Source organism: Pipistrellus kuhlii, unplaced genomic scaffold, assembly GCF_014108245.1.
Source record: "Pipistrellus kuhlii isolate mPipKuh1 unplaced genomic scaffold, mPipKuh1.p scaffold_m20_p_39, whole genome shotgun sequence".
NCBI lineage: Eukaryota > Metazoa > Chordata > Mammalia > Chiroptera > Vespertilionidae > Pipistrellus > Pipistrellus kuhlii.
Genome location: NW_023425539.1, coordinates 3,904,077 through 3,921,870, shown reverse-complemented (window position 1 = coordinate 3,921,870; position 17,794 = coordinate 3,904,077). Strand labels below are relative to the sequence as shown.

The following is a 17,794-nucleotide window of genomic DNA, read 5'->3' as shown; positions in this document are numbered from 1 at the left end:
TTGTCTACCCCCACCCCAAGCTGTGAGCCAGGGAACAAGCAGTCCAGTCAGTGCCCAGCATGTTTAGGGAAGCCAGAGAAGGGAGGAGGGGCAGCCGATTTTGGCCCGGGATGCAGCAGAAGGGGTGAGTGGAGGGCGCCCAGGCAGGAGTGCCAAGCTGCTTCTCCCCTGACTTTATCCACCCACTCTCATCCAAGAAACAAGATTCAGAGAGCTTGCGGGAATACATTAAATACACTTTATTTAAATAGCATTAAACCTAACTGGCTCCATGCCAATTGGTCCTGGTGTCGGGGTAGGGGAGTATTGCAGGTAAAGAGAAGTAAAACAGACTCCAGCTTTTAGTTTCTTAGCTCAGAAATTCCAGCAATTCCTGTAGCTCCTTACAACCCCTCACAACCTCTGGGATGGACAGCAGAGTCTGTGAAGAGACAGAAAAGGCAGTTCAGTCATAGCCCCAGGAAGCACCCACTGAGTTAGAGGGGAGAAAAAAGCCGCAGAGAAGCCTGCAACATTGCATTAGTTCAACTCCCTCCCTCTACCTCATAAATATGCTGAACAATGTCATCTAGTTTCTTTAATTCCTTGTCAGAGCGCCGAAGATTCTCCTCCAGAATGTTTCTCTGGAAAGCAAATTAAGTTGCATAAGTCCTACGCTTAAAAGAACAGCAAAGCTAGTGGGGCAAGGAAAATATGGCAGGGCTCCTGCTAGGTGTGGTGAGAAGTGAATTCCAATGGCATGGGAATTCTTACATGGCTCTGGAACTTGACCATGAGTTTTTCCTTCTCATTTTTCATCTCCAGGAACATCACCCTCAGTTTGTCCACCTGCAGAGATGGCCACATCAGTAGGGGCACAGCCTAGGGTTTCCACCAGCCACCCAGCTCCTCTGTTAATACAAACTCACCTCCTGGGAGAGCCACACTTTCTCCTGGATCCAGTTAGTGGCCATGGGCTGACAGTTGGGGTCCAGCTGGCCTGCCAGGGTCTCCTGGAGCACCTTGGTTTCTGTCTCCGCACGCCGAAGTGAGCGGGTAAGCTGGGTCACCTCCTCTCTAAGGCTCTGGGGATGAGAATGGAAAGGTGTATAGGTAGCCCTCAAAGGTCCTCTCCATCACTCCTATCCCATGCTGTGAAGAAGGTAGACCAGAGGATCCAATTCCCACATTTGGGATCCTGGCTACCAGTGGCACAGAAGGCCAGCATCAGGATGAACGTACTATGAGCTCGCCACTCTTGTCTATCTGCTCTAAAATCTTCTCATTCTGCTGCTGTATCACTTCCTGGAGCTCCTTTTCATTCTGTGAAGGGAAAGGAGGTAAGAAGGCGCTGAGAGAGCTGGCTTCCTTGTAGCCCTTGCCAGAAGATGGGGTTTAGTGCCTGACCCATGCTCAGCCCAGATTGTTACCAATTAAAAACACTTTTCTTCCTCTAGAGCTGAGTCAGCCAAGGCACATCTCAGTGTTGAGAGCGCTCTGCTAGAGCTCCTGACTTCTAGGTCGGCCTAGGAGATGGGTCAGCCCATAGCTAATTCCCAAACATGTGAAATGTCTGACCCCAGGAAGGGCAAAACTAGGGCAGTGGTTGGAAAATCCCCACCACCCAGATTCCCGGAGAGACCGTGGTTCCCAGTGGACCAGTACCGCTGCCCCAGTTCTTCATCGCTCCACTTCTAAGCCCCTCCTTTACCTTGTAGCGCAAGCACAAGGCCTGGTTCAGCTTCTCTATGTCCGCTTCCTTTGCCTTCTGGGCTTCCTCATGCTGTTCTTCTTGGGCCTGTACCCTTGCCTGTAAATCACAACTAGGGGAGAGAAGAATTCGGTATTATTCCTGTCCTCTTGAGGGCTAGCTGGGTCTTGATGTAAGGGGCTGACCTTCCTCACCAAGACTGCACTCCACTCACATCTTTCGCTGCAGAGTCCTGACAGCTTCTTCTTTAGATTCTTGCAGCAGGGAACACAGGCTCTGAAGCTCTAGAATCCTAGTATGCATTTCTTCCAGGCTCTTCTCCATGCCTGGGACCTCTGGAAGAGAAAGTCCTAGGTAGAGGTAGAGCCCTTGAGCTCTGAAAGGAAGGAATGGGTAGCCATTATTTCCGCAACTCTCACCCATAGGATTTGGTGTCCAGGACATCACAGGTCCCAAAAGACAGAAATGAAATGAGCCCAAGTAGAATTGAGGTTTTTAGAGCAAAGCACTTTTCACTGCTTTCGTCTTTACCATCACTACTTGATCTAGAAATGAGGCAGGATCCCTGGAGCCCATCCTAACCTGTAGGCTGAGGGGAAGCCATTGATGCAACTCGAGTGAAAGCACTCTTGTCACTTCCAAGCAAGGCCACAGGAGCTGGTTCTGGCTCTAAAACAAAAAACAACCATGGTATAGGGCCCGTCTGGTGATCCAGTCAAGAATCTGCCGCAGTAGAAGCCAGGGAGAGGTCTGTTGGTGGGCATCTTTAACAGCTGAAGATATCAGCAGGGTCATTGCCCCATCCCTAAATTCCAAAGCCTTTAACCTTTGTCTGCCATTGCTGTCAAGATGCTTCCCAAGAAGGTGCTGTCAGTGGACGGAGGGTGCTCCTGGGTAGAAGCACAGGCTGTGCTTTTCAGGAGGGTCTCTGGCTCAGCCTAAGGGCAAATCACAACAAAACATCAGCTACTTTTCAGGGTAGTGATTTTCCTGGACCATAGCCTCACACAGTCATTTACATACTGTCTATGGCTGCTCTTGAACTACAAAGGCAATGCTAAGTAGTTAAGGCAGAAACCACATGGCTGGCAAAGTTTAAAATATTTATTACATTTCACTTTATAGGAAAAGTTTGCCAACCCCAGTTCTGGAGAGTGTCATCATCTTTCCAACCATCTAGACATCATCATCCAATCTTCCACCTTATTCCTATATCAAATTGGTCACAAGGTTCTATTACTTCTACTTCCTAAGTACTGGATTCATCCAAACCACCCCTTCTCTCTACCCTGTCTATAACTGCCATTAGTTCAATCCTTCAAATCTGGCATCCTGCCTACTTTTGCAACCTTATCTCCTTGTCATTCTCACCCCCAAAACTCCTACACTCCAATTATAAAAAGCTACTTCCAAGTCCCCAAACTTGCCACATTCCATGCAAGTAGTGCCTTGCCTTGTTTACCTACAGTCCCAGCACCTCACCCAAATCTTGTTACAAGGTAAACACCACAAAAAAGTATGCATAGTGCCTCTATGACTTTCATATACTGTTCACTCTGCCTGGTGGGCCTTCCTATATACACACCCTTGACAAACTTCTAAGCCTTAACTGCCCAAGGGTCACCTGTTTTGAGAAGACATCCTAACTCTCAAAGTTAGAACTGATGTTCCTTTCTCTGTGCTCCCACAGTGATCATCCATTCAGACCTCCTTTATGATCACTGCTTGTCTTCCCTGCAAGACTATGGATTCTTTTGTATTTCCTGCATTCAGTACACAGTAGGGAAGAGGGTCAGATCAGAAGCACCTTCAGAGTTCAAGATTTTGGTTGTATCTTTAGCTATTGAGTAAGCTAATTAGCTCTGTATTCTGAAAGACGTTAACTCTTTATGGTTTAGAGTACACTGCAGGGAAGCCAAAGAAGTAATACTAAATTTCTGCTTTCTTTAAACACAATCTAGTTGAAGAGACCAGACATCCAAGGAAAATTAATACAAATGCAGGAGATCACTAAGTCTATGTGATGTGGGAACATTTCAAAGAAGGTGAACTAGAGCAGCAGTCACCAACCTTTCAGACCTCACGGACCACCAGGGGTCTGCGGACCACCGGCTGGCAACCACTGAACTAGAGAGTATTTTAATGGGAAAGCAAAAGGTATTTCCATTTTGAAGACAGAGAAGATGGATATGGTAACAGCCCAAGTCTAGGTGTGAATGGAGATGGGACATGTGTGTAGTGTATAGGATGTCTAGTCTAATTGGAACAAAAGGTTCCTAACAGGGAGGTAGGAGACACATAAATAAAAGTTTGAGTGACAGGTCAAAGAGATCCTGTAGCCGAATGAAAGTCACTGAAAGCCACAGAGATGGAACAAGGGTAGTGTTTTAGGAAAATCATTCTATACAATAAAGATACAACTGGAAAATCTCAGAAAGCTAGGAAAAGAGGGGAACTTCCTCAACTTGATAAAGAATATCTACATGCGCCAAAACCGGTTTGGCTCAGTGGATAGAGTGTTGGTCTGCGGACTGAAAGGTTTGATTTCGGTCAAGGGCATGTACATTGGTTGCGGGCACATCCCCGGTAGGGGGTGTGCAGGACGCAGCTGGTTGATGTTTCTCTCTCATCGATGTTTCTAGCTCTCTATCCCTCTGGCTTCCTCTCTGTGGAAAATCAATAAAATATATTTTAAAAAAAGAAAAAAAAAGAATATCTACATGCCTTAACTGGTTTGATCTCCAGTAGAGGGTGTGCAGGAAGCAGCCAATCTATATTTCTCTCATATCAGTGTTTCTATCTATCTCTCTCTCTCCCTTCCTCTCTCTCTCAAAACAATGAAAACATTAAAAAAAAAAAAAAAACTATCTACAAAAAACCTACACTAGCATCATACCTAATGGTAAGAAACTCAAAGCTTTCCCTTTAAAATCAGGTACAAAGCAAGGATGTCCCCTTTCACTCCTTTTCAACATCGTAGAGAAACTTCTAACTAATGCAGTAAGACAAGAAAAGGAAACAAGAAATATGCAGATTGGAAGAGGAGAAATGAAACCATCTTTATTCGGATATGATTGGAAGGGAAGAGAAGGACCCCCAGATGCTACCTTGTCCTTTAGTTTTGTGTGCAGGAAGCAAGTCAGGCTCTGTAGTTGCTCAGTCAGCACCCTTAGCTCTTGGGAATACTGGTGTGTCTTCTCCAGGTCTTTCTCCTGGGTCTCTGCTACGGTGCTAGCCAGTTTAGCCCTGAAATAAGGAAGGAACAGAAGACCATGTGACCTTCTCTGCACACCTCTCCCAAAGCCCACACAGAGGGAAGCAAAAAGGCTCCTGGACAATTCCATCCTTGGAGACTTAAGCTTCTAGAAGGGTTTTCTGGGAAAGATAAGCAATTACAGGAAAAGCACCAAAAGGTAGAGGTCTTACTTCAGGTTCTCTACGGTGTCCTTGAGGTCCTCACACTGCAGGCTGCGCTCCCGGAGCACTTCCAGTGTGCTTTTCAACTGGCACTCCACCTGGCCCAGCTCCAAATGAGCTACCTGGTTCTCTTGGTCTGCAAACTGGGGAGATGGGAGAAGGAAGAAAGGAAAGGAAGGAGCGAGAAAGAGAAGGGAGAAAATGAATCGAAGTGGGACTTATTAGAGCCCTTGAGACGAAAGCATTTTCTAGTCTCCAGTCTCAAACCTTACTTCAATACCATCAGGTAAGGGTCATACTCCTGCCAGTTCCCCTGCCCCAAGCTCTATTCCTTACCTCCAGAGTCTCCTTCAGGTCCTGCACCTCCTTAGCCAGGACAGCATGTTGTTGCTGCAGCTCTGCTTGTATGTGTTTTAGTGTCATCTCTTCCTTTTGCCATCTGCCAGAGACCTTATGTTAGATCCCACTGGCCCTAAACCCTGGGCCCCTACTGCCACAATAACCTGATAGGAACTCACTGAGTAGCCTGCTTCTCATTGCTCTGGGTAAGCTGGCAGAGCAACTCATCCTTCATGGCCAGGTCCTGGGTACAGTGGGCATGCTGACTCTGTAGCTCTTGTAGCTGACTCTGCATGCTGGCCAGAATCTGTAGCTGATCTCGGAGATCTAAACCAAAAGTATCCTAATCACGCCATGTGGTCACCAGGCCAGAACCTCCCCACTCTTGTGCTCTAACTAGAGCAATTTCTTGTTCTACTGCCACACCCCAAGCCTTAGCAGGGCACAAATGCTTGCATGCATGCATGCACACACACCTGTTGCTAGGCGACTATTTTCCAACTCCAGTTGCTCTATTTGGCCTTTGCAGTCCTCTAACTGGGCAGAGACTTGTTCCAGCTCCCTGGAAACCTAGGAAGAAAAGATCGTTTTCCTCCCACTGTTCTTCCAGAATTGAGTCCCAGGACTTGGTCCAGCTTCTCTTTCTGGACAGAACAGCTCCTGGGTAGCAACCCTGCAGCAAATGAGGCTGATCCTCAGGAAAAAATAGAAACAGGAGAAAAGTTGTTGAAGAAGATGCTGAAGGACAAAGGAAATTACTAGACCCAATGCCATCTTTCAGGGAAGGAACCTGGATAGTCTCCAAACCCACAGGGTAGAAAGCCCAGTGCAGAGTAAGAGGCTACTCATTAGAAAGGCCTTCTGTGGAGGAGGAGGAAACCAGGCCTAAGCAGTTGCCCTCCCTGGTTTATACCTGCTGCTTTTCCTCAACTGCAGCATCGCGTTCCTGTAGGGTCTGCCGGCTCTTGGCTGTGAGCTTCTCTGTGAGTTCTCGAGATCGGCTCAGCAAAGCTGTCCATGTTGTATACTACCAGGGGAAGCAAGCAGGTCAGTCAAGCACCCTTGAGGCAAGGTTCCTAACAGGGTTGGCTGTGAATAAAGTAGTGGTATGATGGTCCCAAATACTCACATCCTGTTGCATGGACGTCCAGTCCTGTTGCAAGACAGAGGTAAGACTTGCTGTCTCCTGAGCCATCTCTTCCTGCTCAGTATGAAGACCTACCTATACAAGAAGTGCCTATGGAGGGGATCTCTTCCTCTGGATACAACAAAGTGGGGGTAAATGACCAAGCTCCCGTGAATCAGCCTGGATCTCAATAAAGAAAATGCTGCCGAAACCGGTTTGGCTCAGTGGTAGAGCAGACTGAAAGGTCCCGGGTTCGATTCCGGTCAAAAGTATGTACCTTGGTTGCGGGCACATCCCCAGTAGGGGGTGTGCAAGAGGCAGATGGTCGATGTTTCTCTCTCATCGATGTTTCTAGCTATCTCTCTCCCTTCCTCTCTGTAAAAAATCAATAAAATATATTTTAAATAAATAAATAAAAAATAAAGAAAATGCACTCAAATTACCATTTGGGTCTGGGTCTCCTTCAAGAGTCCTCTGAATTCCCCCATGGATGCCAGGTTCTGTTGCAACTGGCTGATGCGTTGACTGGCATGTGCACAGAAAGCCTCTAGCACCAACTCTGCCTGTTTAGGGAACGGGTTGTGAGGATACGGTGGGCAGAGGAGGGAAACAGCACCCAAAGCCATGCTATCTGCCACATCAGTAGTTTAATTCATTATTCTCCAGGGCAGGCAATTGTCTCCAGTAAATTTGTGTTCCTGCAGGAACCCTGAGGAAAAAAATCATCCACTTCCAAGAACAAAAGCCTGACATCTTACCGCATCCTTGCCTCTGAGGGCCATTTCCTCTCCGCGCTTTGCCTCCTCCCTTTCTGTTTTGAGACTCTGGAGCCTTGCCCTCAATTTCTTCAGCACATCAAAACAGCAGGAGACCAAGGTTTCTGTACGCCGAGACTACAAGATAAGAATCAGATGCTGTCTGGTCCTGGCTTTCGGTCCCACCAGAGGCCTGGGCCTTCACCGTCATACTGCTTACCTCCTGACTCACAGTAGTTTTATCTTCTTCTAAGTGCAACAGAGACAGGTAAAGCAAGGATATCAACTCTTTGGAGACCAGAGCCCATGACTGCTGTAGAGGAAAAGATGGTTAGGCTAAATCAAATGAAGTCACTAAGCAGGAAAACCACTAACCCCAATTTCAAGCTCCAATAAGGAGCTTGGGAAAAAAAAAAAAAAAATATATATATATATATATATATATATATATATATATATATATATATATATATATATATTTTAATATATGTTTTTATTGCTTTCAGAGAGGAAGAGGGAGAGAAAGATCAAAACATCAATGATGAGAGTGAATCATTGATCAGCCCCCTCCTGCATGCACCCCACCGGGGATCGATCCTGCAACCCCGGGCATGTGCCCCTGACAGGATTCAAACCCGGGACCCTTCAGTCTACAGGTTGGCACTCTATCCACTGAGCCAAACCAGCTAGGGCAAGGAGAAGATGTTCTTAACAAAGGTTTGGAGATCTTCCTCCCTTCATATCATGGCTGATTACCACCACTAGCTCCATTCTTGATTTTCACTGGTGACCCAGTGGTGGTATAAGGTCAGTCAACTCTTACCATGATATTCCTGGTCTGCTGCAAAGACTGTCCAATCTCTCGGTTTCCCTGAAGAAGCTCAAGTTTCTTATTTATCTAGGCAGAGAAACAGAGTTGTTCCTTTTTCATAGACAGCATGCACCACCAGTACCTCATTTCCCCTCCTACCCACTGAGATACAGGAGCCTTTTCTATTAAAAATAGGAGCAAGGTCACAGTTTGATAAAGTCGAGTCAGAAAAATATACAAATGTAGGTAAAAATGTCCTTTTTAAAATAGTTTTTAATTATAAAGACAATGTCTATTGAAAATTTTGCAAATACAGAAATGACTAAAATGGAAAAAGAAATCATTACATAATTTCACCACCTAGAGCAGTGATTTTTAACCACTAGGATAGCACCTATTTCAAGAGATTTAGATATATCTCTACACTACAGATTTTGCTATAGGGATTTGCTATAACTGATGAGTATATTACTTCCCTTAGATGCCAGGGGGAGAAAAAAGTTGTAGACTACTGACTTAGAGAGAAATTATAATATTCACTAAATTCTAAGATGATTATCTCTTTATATTTTAATACCACTAAAATTGGGATGCACCTTAATATTAATAGTGCCAGATTTTATGAAAGACAATTGCTTCAGAAAAAAAACACAATTGAGATTACATATATATGTAAATAAATTTGGGGTCCTGCTTTACTTCATTTTATTACATTAATGTGATTTAGCCCTAAATTTATACTTACTCTCCTTATTGAAATAGCCAGAAACTGGGATATTTGCTTTAATGGGACCTATCAAAGTGAAGTACCACCCATTTTTAACTTCTGCTGATATTTTACCTCATCTCAAAGCCCCTCAGAGGTTATCTGAACTCTGATTTCCTTTCTTTAAAAACCTTGAACTTACATTAAACTTCATTTCCCATGTTATTAAAAACTCTTCATAAACATACTTTTAAATGACTGAAGAATATCCCATCTAATGGATATACCATTATTTCTTATATTTTTTTATTTTTTTAAGTTACCATATTTATGCAGAATATTTTCCTTTTAAGTTACCATATCTATGCAGAATATATACCCCTAAAAAGTGAAGTGACCAGTAAAAAGTTTGAACTCCTTTGAGGGTCTTACTTAAATGTCTTTCAAAAAAAGCTGAACCAACTTATATCCTACTGACAGCAAGGCCATGCTTACCAGCATTATCTATTTTATTCTTTGCTATTTTGTCAGAAGAAAACTACATCATTATTTCATTTCTCTGATCATCAGTAATGATAACCTTCTCAAATATTTTTTTTCAAATTTAATAATCTTTATTGCTCAGATTATTACAATTGTTTCTCCTTCCCCCTCCCCATCCCCCCGCCCCAATCAAATATTTATTAACACGTTTAAGCACCCAGCCCAGATGGAAAGTATAGTGGCAGACACCAGTGACTGACTGGGCGCTTAACGTGTTAATCACTTTTATTTCCTTATTCTCCAAGTGTTCATTATCTTGGGGCAGACAAAAATCTTAATGTGCCATGTAGAACAGACTCACATGATCTCAAAGGCAGCAGAGCTATGGAAAGACTTAAAACTTCTGAGAGAAAAGTGAGGAGCATTCATTACTGCTGAAAGGCAGCCATCATCTGGGAAAACACAACTGCTGGAGTGTTGAGTTACGATGCTAGAGCAGTCTGGACTTAAGGGGGCAGGCACCTCTCCCAGCAAAGCATCATCATTCTCCCCGTGTCGTGCAGTAAGGCACGGAGTACCCCATGAGCCCCAGACAAGGACAAGGCGCACACACTGTGCAGAGCTGAGCAGTCAGGCAGGAGATCAGATTAGTGAGAAGGAGGAAGCCAAGCGGCAAGGACATGGCACTGAGATGGGAATGGCTGAAGGTGCTGTCATTTCCTCCGCTTTGGTTCTGCTTCAGTGGCCTCCAAAGGGATTTGGAAAGCTTCAGGGGAAGAGGTACAAGGCTGACACAGGGAGAGGGAACCAGGTCAAAGACAAGAGTAAAGGACACAAAAATAAGGAAACACAGGAGGAGAACTGAGCAGCTAAAGAAAGGATAAGCCTATGGTTTCCAGGATTTGGGCAAAAGGTGAAGTAATTGAGGATATTTTCAACCCAGAGGAGATCTTTGGGCATTTGGAGAACATCTCTTTTTTTATTATTTTGTTTCAGAGGACTTTTATTAAAGCTGGGGACAGTGAAACAAGAAAGGGCTGGGGAAATGAGCCTAGGCTGGTCTGCTTTGGCTCACTAAGAAGTCAGAGAAAAGGGGGTCTTGGGGACAAGTTTAGGGGGTTTCCCAAGACGAGCTGCCACTCCCACTGCCGCAACGGTTGCAAGTCTCCTGAGGTCCCTTAGAGTTTAGGATAGGGGGAGAAGGAAGGGGAAGGGGAAGAAGGGGAAGGGGCAGGTATGCTAGGAGGGAGAGCACACCTGGAGAACATCTCTTTTTAGCAGCAGCTACCTATTAACCTCACCAGCCACAATACTGAGACTCTCAATTCCTTCCCCTGACACCATTCCCTCCCTTCCTCAGCCTGTGTTGTCACAGCTAGAGCCCTCTATAACACTGTTCTTTAAACTTTTTCTTTTCATATCTGTTATAATAATTTTGAAGAATGAGTGCCCTTAAGTTTAAATTGTTATAAAGGCTGTAATTTCCACCATATTGTAAATATTGACAGTTTGAAATAAAACTATGAAATCACTCTTAAATACATACACCAGAATGATTTAATACCCATTTTATACCTTTAAAAATACATGAACAAACTTTTTTAAGTCAGAAATTTTACATCATCCCTTTTTCTTCTTTATGTGTACTTTTATTCCTCTCAGAATTTTATCCTATACTGTATCTTATAGTACTTTAAAGTCTGTTATTAATCAATATATCTGCAACAGCAAAAGTTCATTTAAATTTAAATTACTTTTAAATTCCTCTGACCATAAGCTTTTATGTGAAAATTTCCTTTAGATAAATATTCTTAACAGTTGTATACTAATCATTGTACTATAATTTTAATAAAATCAAAAACATACCTAGTAAAATTTTTTTTTAAATCCTCACCCAAGGATATTTTTTCCACTGATTTCTACAGAGTGAAAGAGCGGGAGGAGAGGGAGAGAGAGAAAGAGAAATATAGATGTGAGAGAGACACATTGGTTGCCTCCTGCAGCACTCCTACATGGGCTGGGGAACCCCGCAACCTGGCCATGTCCCCTGACTGGGAATTGAACTGTGACCTCCCGGCTCATGGGTTGACGTTCAACACTGAGCAACACCGGCCACGCCACAAATATTTTCAATTATTTGATTGCTATCCCTTGACAATGTAAGGTTCAGGATAGGTAGTAAATATGGTCTTCTTTAGTTATGATAAGTGGGCAAGGGCAATTGAGAAAGGAGAAATAGGAAAGCAAAAAAAAATTAGCAAAATACATTTGGAAGATGAAGATATAGAAACCGATTCTTTTAAAACTATCCTTGCTTGTATTCCCTTAGAAAGTCCTGATGAACCCCAGGGGTATAGTGAGTACCTAAAGCTCTAACGAATTTTCTAGATCCACAGCTTTTACATATTCTAAGACACCTCCTTTGCCCTCTGGCAGTTTATCAGTTTAAATTCTGAGGAGGGCCCACTGGGATCTCCCGCACTTCGGAAGTGACCTTCTTACCCCCCTGCGGCAGGTGTCAGTTGTGTCAGTCTGTGTGCTACTATCACGAACTTCCGGGTGAGGGGCAGTCAGCTGGCTCTTCCAATTCCGCAGCGGGCGAGAGAGAACTTCCAGAATGACAAGAGAGTTCCTCAAGTTATCCTCCAGGTCGTGGCGAGATAAGGCAGTCAGGTCTGGAGGGTGGCTGCAGCAAAAAGAGAACGTGAGGAGAAAACATAGAGGGGAAGGGATGGGAGTGGCAGATCCAGGCTAATGAAGCCGAGGAGGCAGCAGGATACTGGGACACTTACTTCCCCCACAGGAGATGCTCCCTCTCCGAAGTACTGTCCTTGGTGCCCTCCAGGCCTGTACGGGATGTGTTTGTACCCTTCTCCTGTGGTGGTGCTGGTGGAGTGAACCAAGTCCCCACTGAGCAAGTAGAGAAAGGAGCAGTGCCGGTTGCAGCATCCTGAAGCACAGCGGGAAGGGATAAGCTCTGGCGGAGATTTTCCAGCATGACTGAAGTATCCACACCTTTCTCCAGCCAGGCCAGTGGGGACATCCAAGGCCCTGTGTCAGAGATGGGAATCCTACCAGCCTCTTCTACTGCTGGGCCCGGGGCTGGCCGGGACTCCATTTCTCCTGGATTTGGGGTCAGGCATGTGGACGGAATATCTTGCATATTTGAGACAAGTGTTTGATCTCCCAGTTCAGCCACCTCTGGGAGTGTGGAAAAGCTCACTTCTCTTTCCTCTATAGCTCCCTGCTCTACAATTTCCTGCCCTGAGTCCACATGACCGACAGGGAAATCCGCTGGAAAGGCAGTTGAAGGGGGAAGACAGAGCATGGAGGAAGGCAAGATGGCATTACTTTCAGAAGACACCAAGTCCTCAGGCGCAGCCTCAGGTTCACTGTCCCTCAGGCTGTCCTTGGAACAGTGTAGCTGTTGCTCAGAACAGGGATTTGGTAGACACACCAACAGATGGGCTGGAGGAACCTGAAATGTCAGTTTCTCAGGCATAGCAGGAACAACTTCTGAAAAGCTGTCTTTCTCAGGCATAGAAGGGACAACTTCTGAAAAGCTGTCTTTCTCAGGCATAGAAGGGACAACTTCTGAAAAGCTGTCTTTCTCAGGCATAGCAGGGACAACTTCTGAAAAGCTGTCTTTCTCAGGCATAGAAGGGACAACTTCTGAAAAGCTGTCTTTCTCAGGCATAGCAGGGACTACTTCTGAAAAGCTGTCTTTCTCAGGCATAACAGGAACAACTTCTGAAAAGCTGTCTTTCTCAGGCATAGCAGAGACAACTTCTGAAAAGCAGGGTTCCACCCCCTTTCTTAGCAGATCTTCTGGCCTCAAAGACTCATCCAGAGGAAAACTGTTTATCTCTGCTGTGGTATTTAAATGGGCCTCAAATGTAATGTCTTGCTGCTGCCCTCCTGCAGAGGGTACAAGGACCATGGTTTCAACTACATTGTTTTCCGCTGGGTCTACTGCTTCCCCAGAAGTTTTGGGAGTAGAGTTGTTTTGGGGAATCAGATTTAGGGGCTGCTCATCTGATTCATGTTGACAAGCTTCTAGCCACTTTGAGGGATGGCTGAACTGTTCTGATGGGGAGTCTGTCATCTTAGCATTTTCAAAATCCAATGGAGATGAGTTGTTGCCGTCCTCCTGCCAAAGAAAACAAAAGTAGTGGACTAAGGCAATCAAGTCCGGTTCTCAACATACAGTGATGGGTGAAAGATACTGTCCAAATCTGGAAAAGAATATGAGTTCTCATGACCTCTGCTTAGGTAAGATCTTGGCTAAGCTTTGCCTCTCACTGCAGGGACCCAATAGCTGGGAAAGAAAAGCTAGGAAGCTATTTTGGATCCTTCCAAGTGAACCTACCTATAGAAAAAACAGGGCTGAGATAATTTATCTACATCAAAGTGGCCCCACTCCTCTTAAATTCTAACTCCAATTCACTTCTAAAGGGAACAGGTAAGAGGCGGTCCCTAGACACAAGCTCTGTTAGAATCTAGAATTGGTCCAAGATTTTTCTCCTTCTCCATCAGAGTTAGAGAGCACTTGGCCCACAGAGATCCAAGGACCCCAGGGAGAAAGGGCAACATCAACCTGTGCCAGGAACCTAGTGTCCTTGACCTCAACCCTGAATACATGGGTTGAATCCATTGAACAGTGGGATTTGAAGGTCTCTAGTCTTTGTAGCAGAGGAGAATAAAGAGCAGAGACTTCCTCTTAGCGCCCTAATAAGGGACTAACAACCTCATTTTAATCTCCTGATGTATATCCTTCCATATTTCCTCTTTGTTCTTTTAATAATATACAACATACAAAATTACTTTATTGGTAGATTATAAATAGTTCTCATTATTTGTAGTAGTTATGTTCTATAAAGTCTCTGTGAACACTTAATTAGCAAATACTGAACTGCTGCTCCTAGGGGAAACACAGGGTATGTTCCTGCAAATTTCCTAGCAAACATTTTCATTAACCAATTAAGTCCAATCTTATTTTATGTGTTTTTTGTTCTAAAACGCCGTATGTAAAATATATTGTTGATTCTTTAACATTGAAGTCACAGCCAACAGCACTGATGCCTGAATGAAGCTTGTCTAACTCAGATAACGTACATCATAGCTTTCTTGCACTTAGAACACTAGCCAGCACTTCAACACTTATGTTTGTGGACATTTAAAACAGAGAAATAACAAACAAAAAAACCCCCACAAAATTCGAAAACCATGGCACTAAAATAGATCACGAGAAAGACATTTGTTTACAGTATGACCACTAAAACAAGAAGACAAAATGTCACCTTGTTCAACCTCTGCTAGGAAGGTGTTTAAGGCGATTCCTATTTTTTTCCTTCTCTGCACGTCCAAAGGTGTTGCAAATATTGATTTGGGGATTATAAATAACTTTTTGTGAATTCACAAATACTGAATCCAAAAATAATAAGGTTTGATTGTCTACATTTCTCCGCATGCTGCTTTTCTCATTTAACATGTGCAAATCCCTCCAAGTCAACAAAAGCACACAAATGTAAAAACCATTGCACTAAATAGTAGGTTTCGAACTAATCTATAAGCTATTATGGTATGCATGAATCATAATTCATTCACAACTGGTTATTTGTTTCCATTTTTGTTTTGCTTCTACAAGCCACGCTAACATAACTACCTTTGTACATATAGTATTGCCTCTGTTAGCTGTCTGATCTCTGTATGTGAGTCCATGTTAGAGGAAGACTACTAACCAAAATGATAGTATTTTTCTCCAACTTGGTAAAGATTAAACGGGGGAGGAGGTGATAAAGTCTAACAGCTAAATAGAGGTCCAGATTCTCAGCGGATATTCTTTAACCACCCTAGAGCACCTCTCTGTTGGCCTGAATAGCTGTAAATAGATGTCACTAAAGTAGAAGACTTCATTATCGTTATTAATTACGTTCCAGCACTGGCCCTCAGTTCCTCTGAGCTGTCGGCCTCGGCGGAGAGCCCAGTGGAGAAGCCGGCCAGACGAATCTCACCTGCAGCCCCAGTTTGCACAGCGATGGGGTCAGCGAGTAGCATATCCCAGGCCCTTGCGCAGAGCTGGTGAGAGCTTCGGGCTGCAGGTTAAGTTCTCGGAGAGGAGTTCGCACAGGTGGTTCTCCCTAAGAAACAAAGAATGAGACAGTGTGAGGAAGCCTGTGCTCCCCGTCCCCCCTCCCCAAGAAGCTCAGGGCTCCTATCCAAGAGGCGCTGCGGAAGCTCCACACGCTCCTGCCCCTGCCCCCACCCCAGGCTGGACCCAGCAGTCTCCCTCCTTGAGGCTCTCCCGCTCACCGGCTGGGTCGATGGCGACAGGCTCAGTTTTCTCACCCGCCACATCTTCAACACAGAACACGGAAAGATCACCTCGCTATCCGAGAGGTGACGGCTAGCGCACCCGCCGCCTTCATTTTAAAACTGCTCCGCGCTTCCGGATTGGCTGCCAAGTTCCAGTGCGTCAGTCTGGCGCATCCTCTCGGGGCTCCGAACTGGTGGGCGGTGTGAGGGGCGGGGCCAGCGCAGGCACCGCCCCCTCTCCGACCCCGCCCCCAGGCTCACGGTCGCGCGCGTTCTCGACTCCTCACCACAGACGCGGGCGGGGGAACCGGACGCGCGCCCCCTGAGGCCGGTTCGCAGCCTCACCTCGCGGAGGGGACCTCGGTACCTGGAAAGTCAGGGGGTCCATCCCTTCTGCCGCCATTGGGCCAGCCTTTTCACCCAGTCAGAAAAGTTGGTTTCCCTCAGTTACCTCAGCCTCAGCCTTAACCAGAAAACCAGCCTGGAGTCTTGAAGGGAAAGGTGAGTGGAGCGGGTTTTTTTTTTTTTTTTTTTTACTTCGCCTCGCTCGTCCGAAATGGATGGAGGTGGAGTTCTCAGCCCGCGCAGTAATTGCGTCGTTTCAAATGTCTCTTGTTTTCGTGGAACTTCCCTCAGGGCCCGCAGCGAGTTGATTGGAACAATATAGTGAACAGGTATTGAACATTTACTATGTACCTGGCACTGTTACAGACGCTTTACATATATTGGCTCCTTTAATATTCATTCATAGGGATCGATAAAGTAGGTGCTGTAAAATATCCCCACTTTACAGACGAAGGAACTGAGTCAGAGACCATGAAATTGGCCCAAGACCCGCTGGTAGTAAATGGCAGTCAAGATTCCAACCCACACTGCCAACTACATTTCCTGCCACTTCAGTCCCCTCTGGGTGGGAAATCCAGCCTAGCTATTGAAGGTAGAATTGAGTTTTGGAAACAGTTAAAGGTCAGTATCTATAATAAAAGCATAATATGCTATAGACCGGACAGCCGGACATCCTTGTCCTTCCCCACAACCTTCCGGATGAAGCCCCTTGCACGAATTTCGTGCATCGGGTCTCTAGTTTAGAGATAATAGTTTATGATGAAGTACGCTCCTTTGAACACTTACAGCACCTTATTTACACTCTGAGGTCTGTATGAATTTGGAAAAGGCAATATGTAATCCAAAGAGGAGGAACTGTAATGTTATGAACTGCAGGGCCCACAGGGGAAGTGTTCCTTCAGAACTGTGCTGTCCAGGACTGTAGCAGCCAGCCACATGTGGCTACTGAACACTTCAAGTGTGGCCAACCCAAATTAAGATGGCATAGGCATTTAAAAAAAAAAAAGATGTTATAGGCATAAAATACAAACTATCTTTCAAAGACTTGGTATTAAAAAAGAATGTATTTTTCACTCCCCCAAAAAACACATAAAAACGCACCAAAACAAAAACAAACAAATAAAAAAGAATGTTTTTTATTTCAGGGCGCTCAGTACTGAGTACCGAGTATTGAGTACTGGGCTCCCTGGGACTCAGTTTCCCCTCTGCAAAGAGGCACTGCCATGAACTGGTCCTCCAGCTATGGGTTCCGTGTTCCCTTTGTTCACACACACACACACACACACACACACACACACACACGGAGGTAGGTTCCAGGCCTAACTCCGCCAGAAGAGTCCCCTCTGCCTTAGGTCCCTGGTGATTTCAAAAGTGGCAAAGATGGCACCTGTTGCCCCGGAATGGCAGCTCCCAGTCCCGGTTCCCAGCCTTTCCAGCCAGGATATAAAGCCTTTTCTGAATTTCTCTAGGGCAGTGGTCGGCACATTGCGGCTCACGAGCCATGTGTGGCTCTTTGGCCCCTTGAGTTTTTAGCAAAGGCCAGCTTAAGAGTACCCTAATTAAGTTAATAACAATGTACCTACCTACATAGTTTAAGTTTTAAATATTTGGCTCTCAAAAGAAATTTCAATCGTCGTACTGTTGATATTTGGCTCTGTTGACTAATGAATTTGCCGACTGCTGCCCTAGGTAAAAGGGGCATGATAACCTGTCTCCTGCAGCTAAGCCCAAGGGTAGATACTATAAAGTGCTTTGCTCCTGTGGGATCAAGTCTGGCTGACCTGGGAACCTCGAAGCATCCTCTGGA

General features: G+C 45.1%; 1 protein-coding gene across 5 annotated transcripts; it reads right to left on the bottom strand.

Annotated features, from left to right (window-relative positions):
- Positions 1 to 224: 224 nt before the first annotated feature.
- Positions 225 to 15,808, bottom strand: SPAG5 (sperm associated antigen 5). 5 transcript variants are annotated; one of them, XM_036408734.2, is made up of 25 exons: positions 15,640 to 15,807; positions 15,342 to 15,467; positions 13,122 to 13,477; positions 12,120 to 12,860; positions 11,830 to 12,013; positions 8,151 to 8,225; positions 7,548 to 7,640; positions 7,331 to 7,465; positions 7,016 to 7,135; positions 6,576 to 6,668; positions 6,360 to 6,473; positions 5,923 to 6,016; positions 5,626 to 5,773; positions 5,444 to 5,546; positions 5,117 to 5,250; positions 4,798 to 4,936; positions 2,517 to 2,628; positions 2,273 to 2,359; positions 1,905 to 2,025; positions 1,691 to 1,802; positions 1,222 to 1,302; positions 909 to 1,064; positions 754 to 828; positions 543 to 623; positions 225 to 421 (listed from the first exon to the last, which is right to left on the bottom strand). In XM_036408734.2, the coding sequence occupies exons 1-25, from the start codon at positions 15,682 to 15,684 to the stop codon at positions 350 to 352; spliced, it is 3,597 nt and encodes a 1,198-aa protein (XP_036264627.1). In that variant the 5' UTR covers positions 15,685 to 15,807; the 3' UTR covers positions 225 to 349. The 5 variants fall into 5 exon arrangements, with proteins under 5 accessions (XP_036264627.1, XP_045427050.1, XP_045427049.1 ...); XM_045571094.1 differs by having other exon boundaries at positions 6,576 to 6,599; positions 12,120 to 13,477; positions 15,640 to 15,808; XM_045571093.1 differs by having other exon boundaries at positions 7,548 to 7,637; positions 12,120 to 13,477; positions 15,640 to 15,808.
- Between the last annotated feature and the right edge of the window lie 1,986 nt (positions 15,809 to 17,794).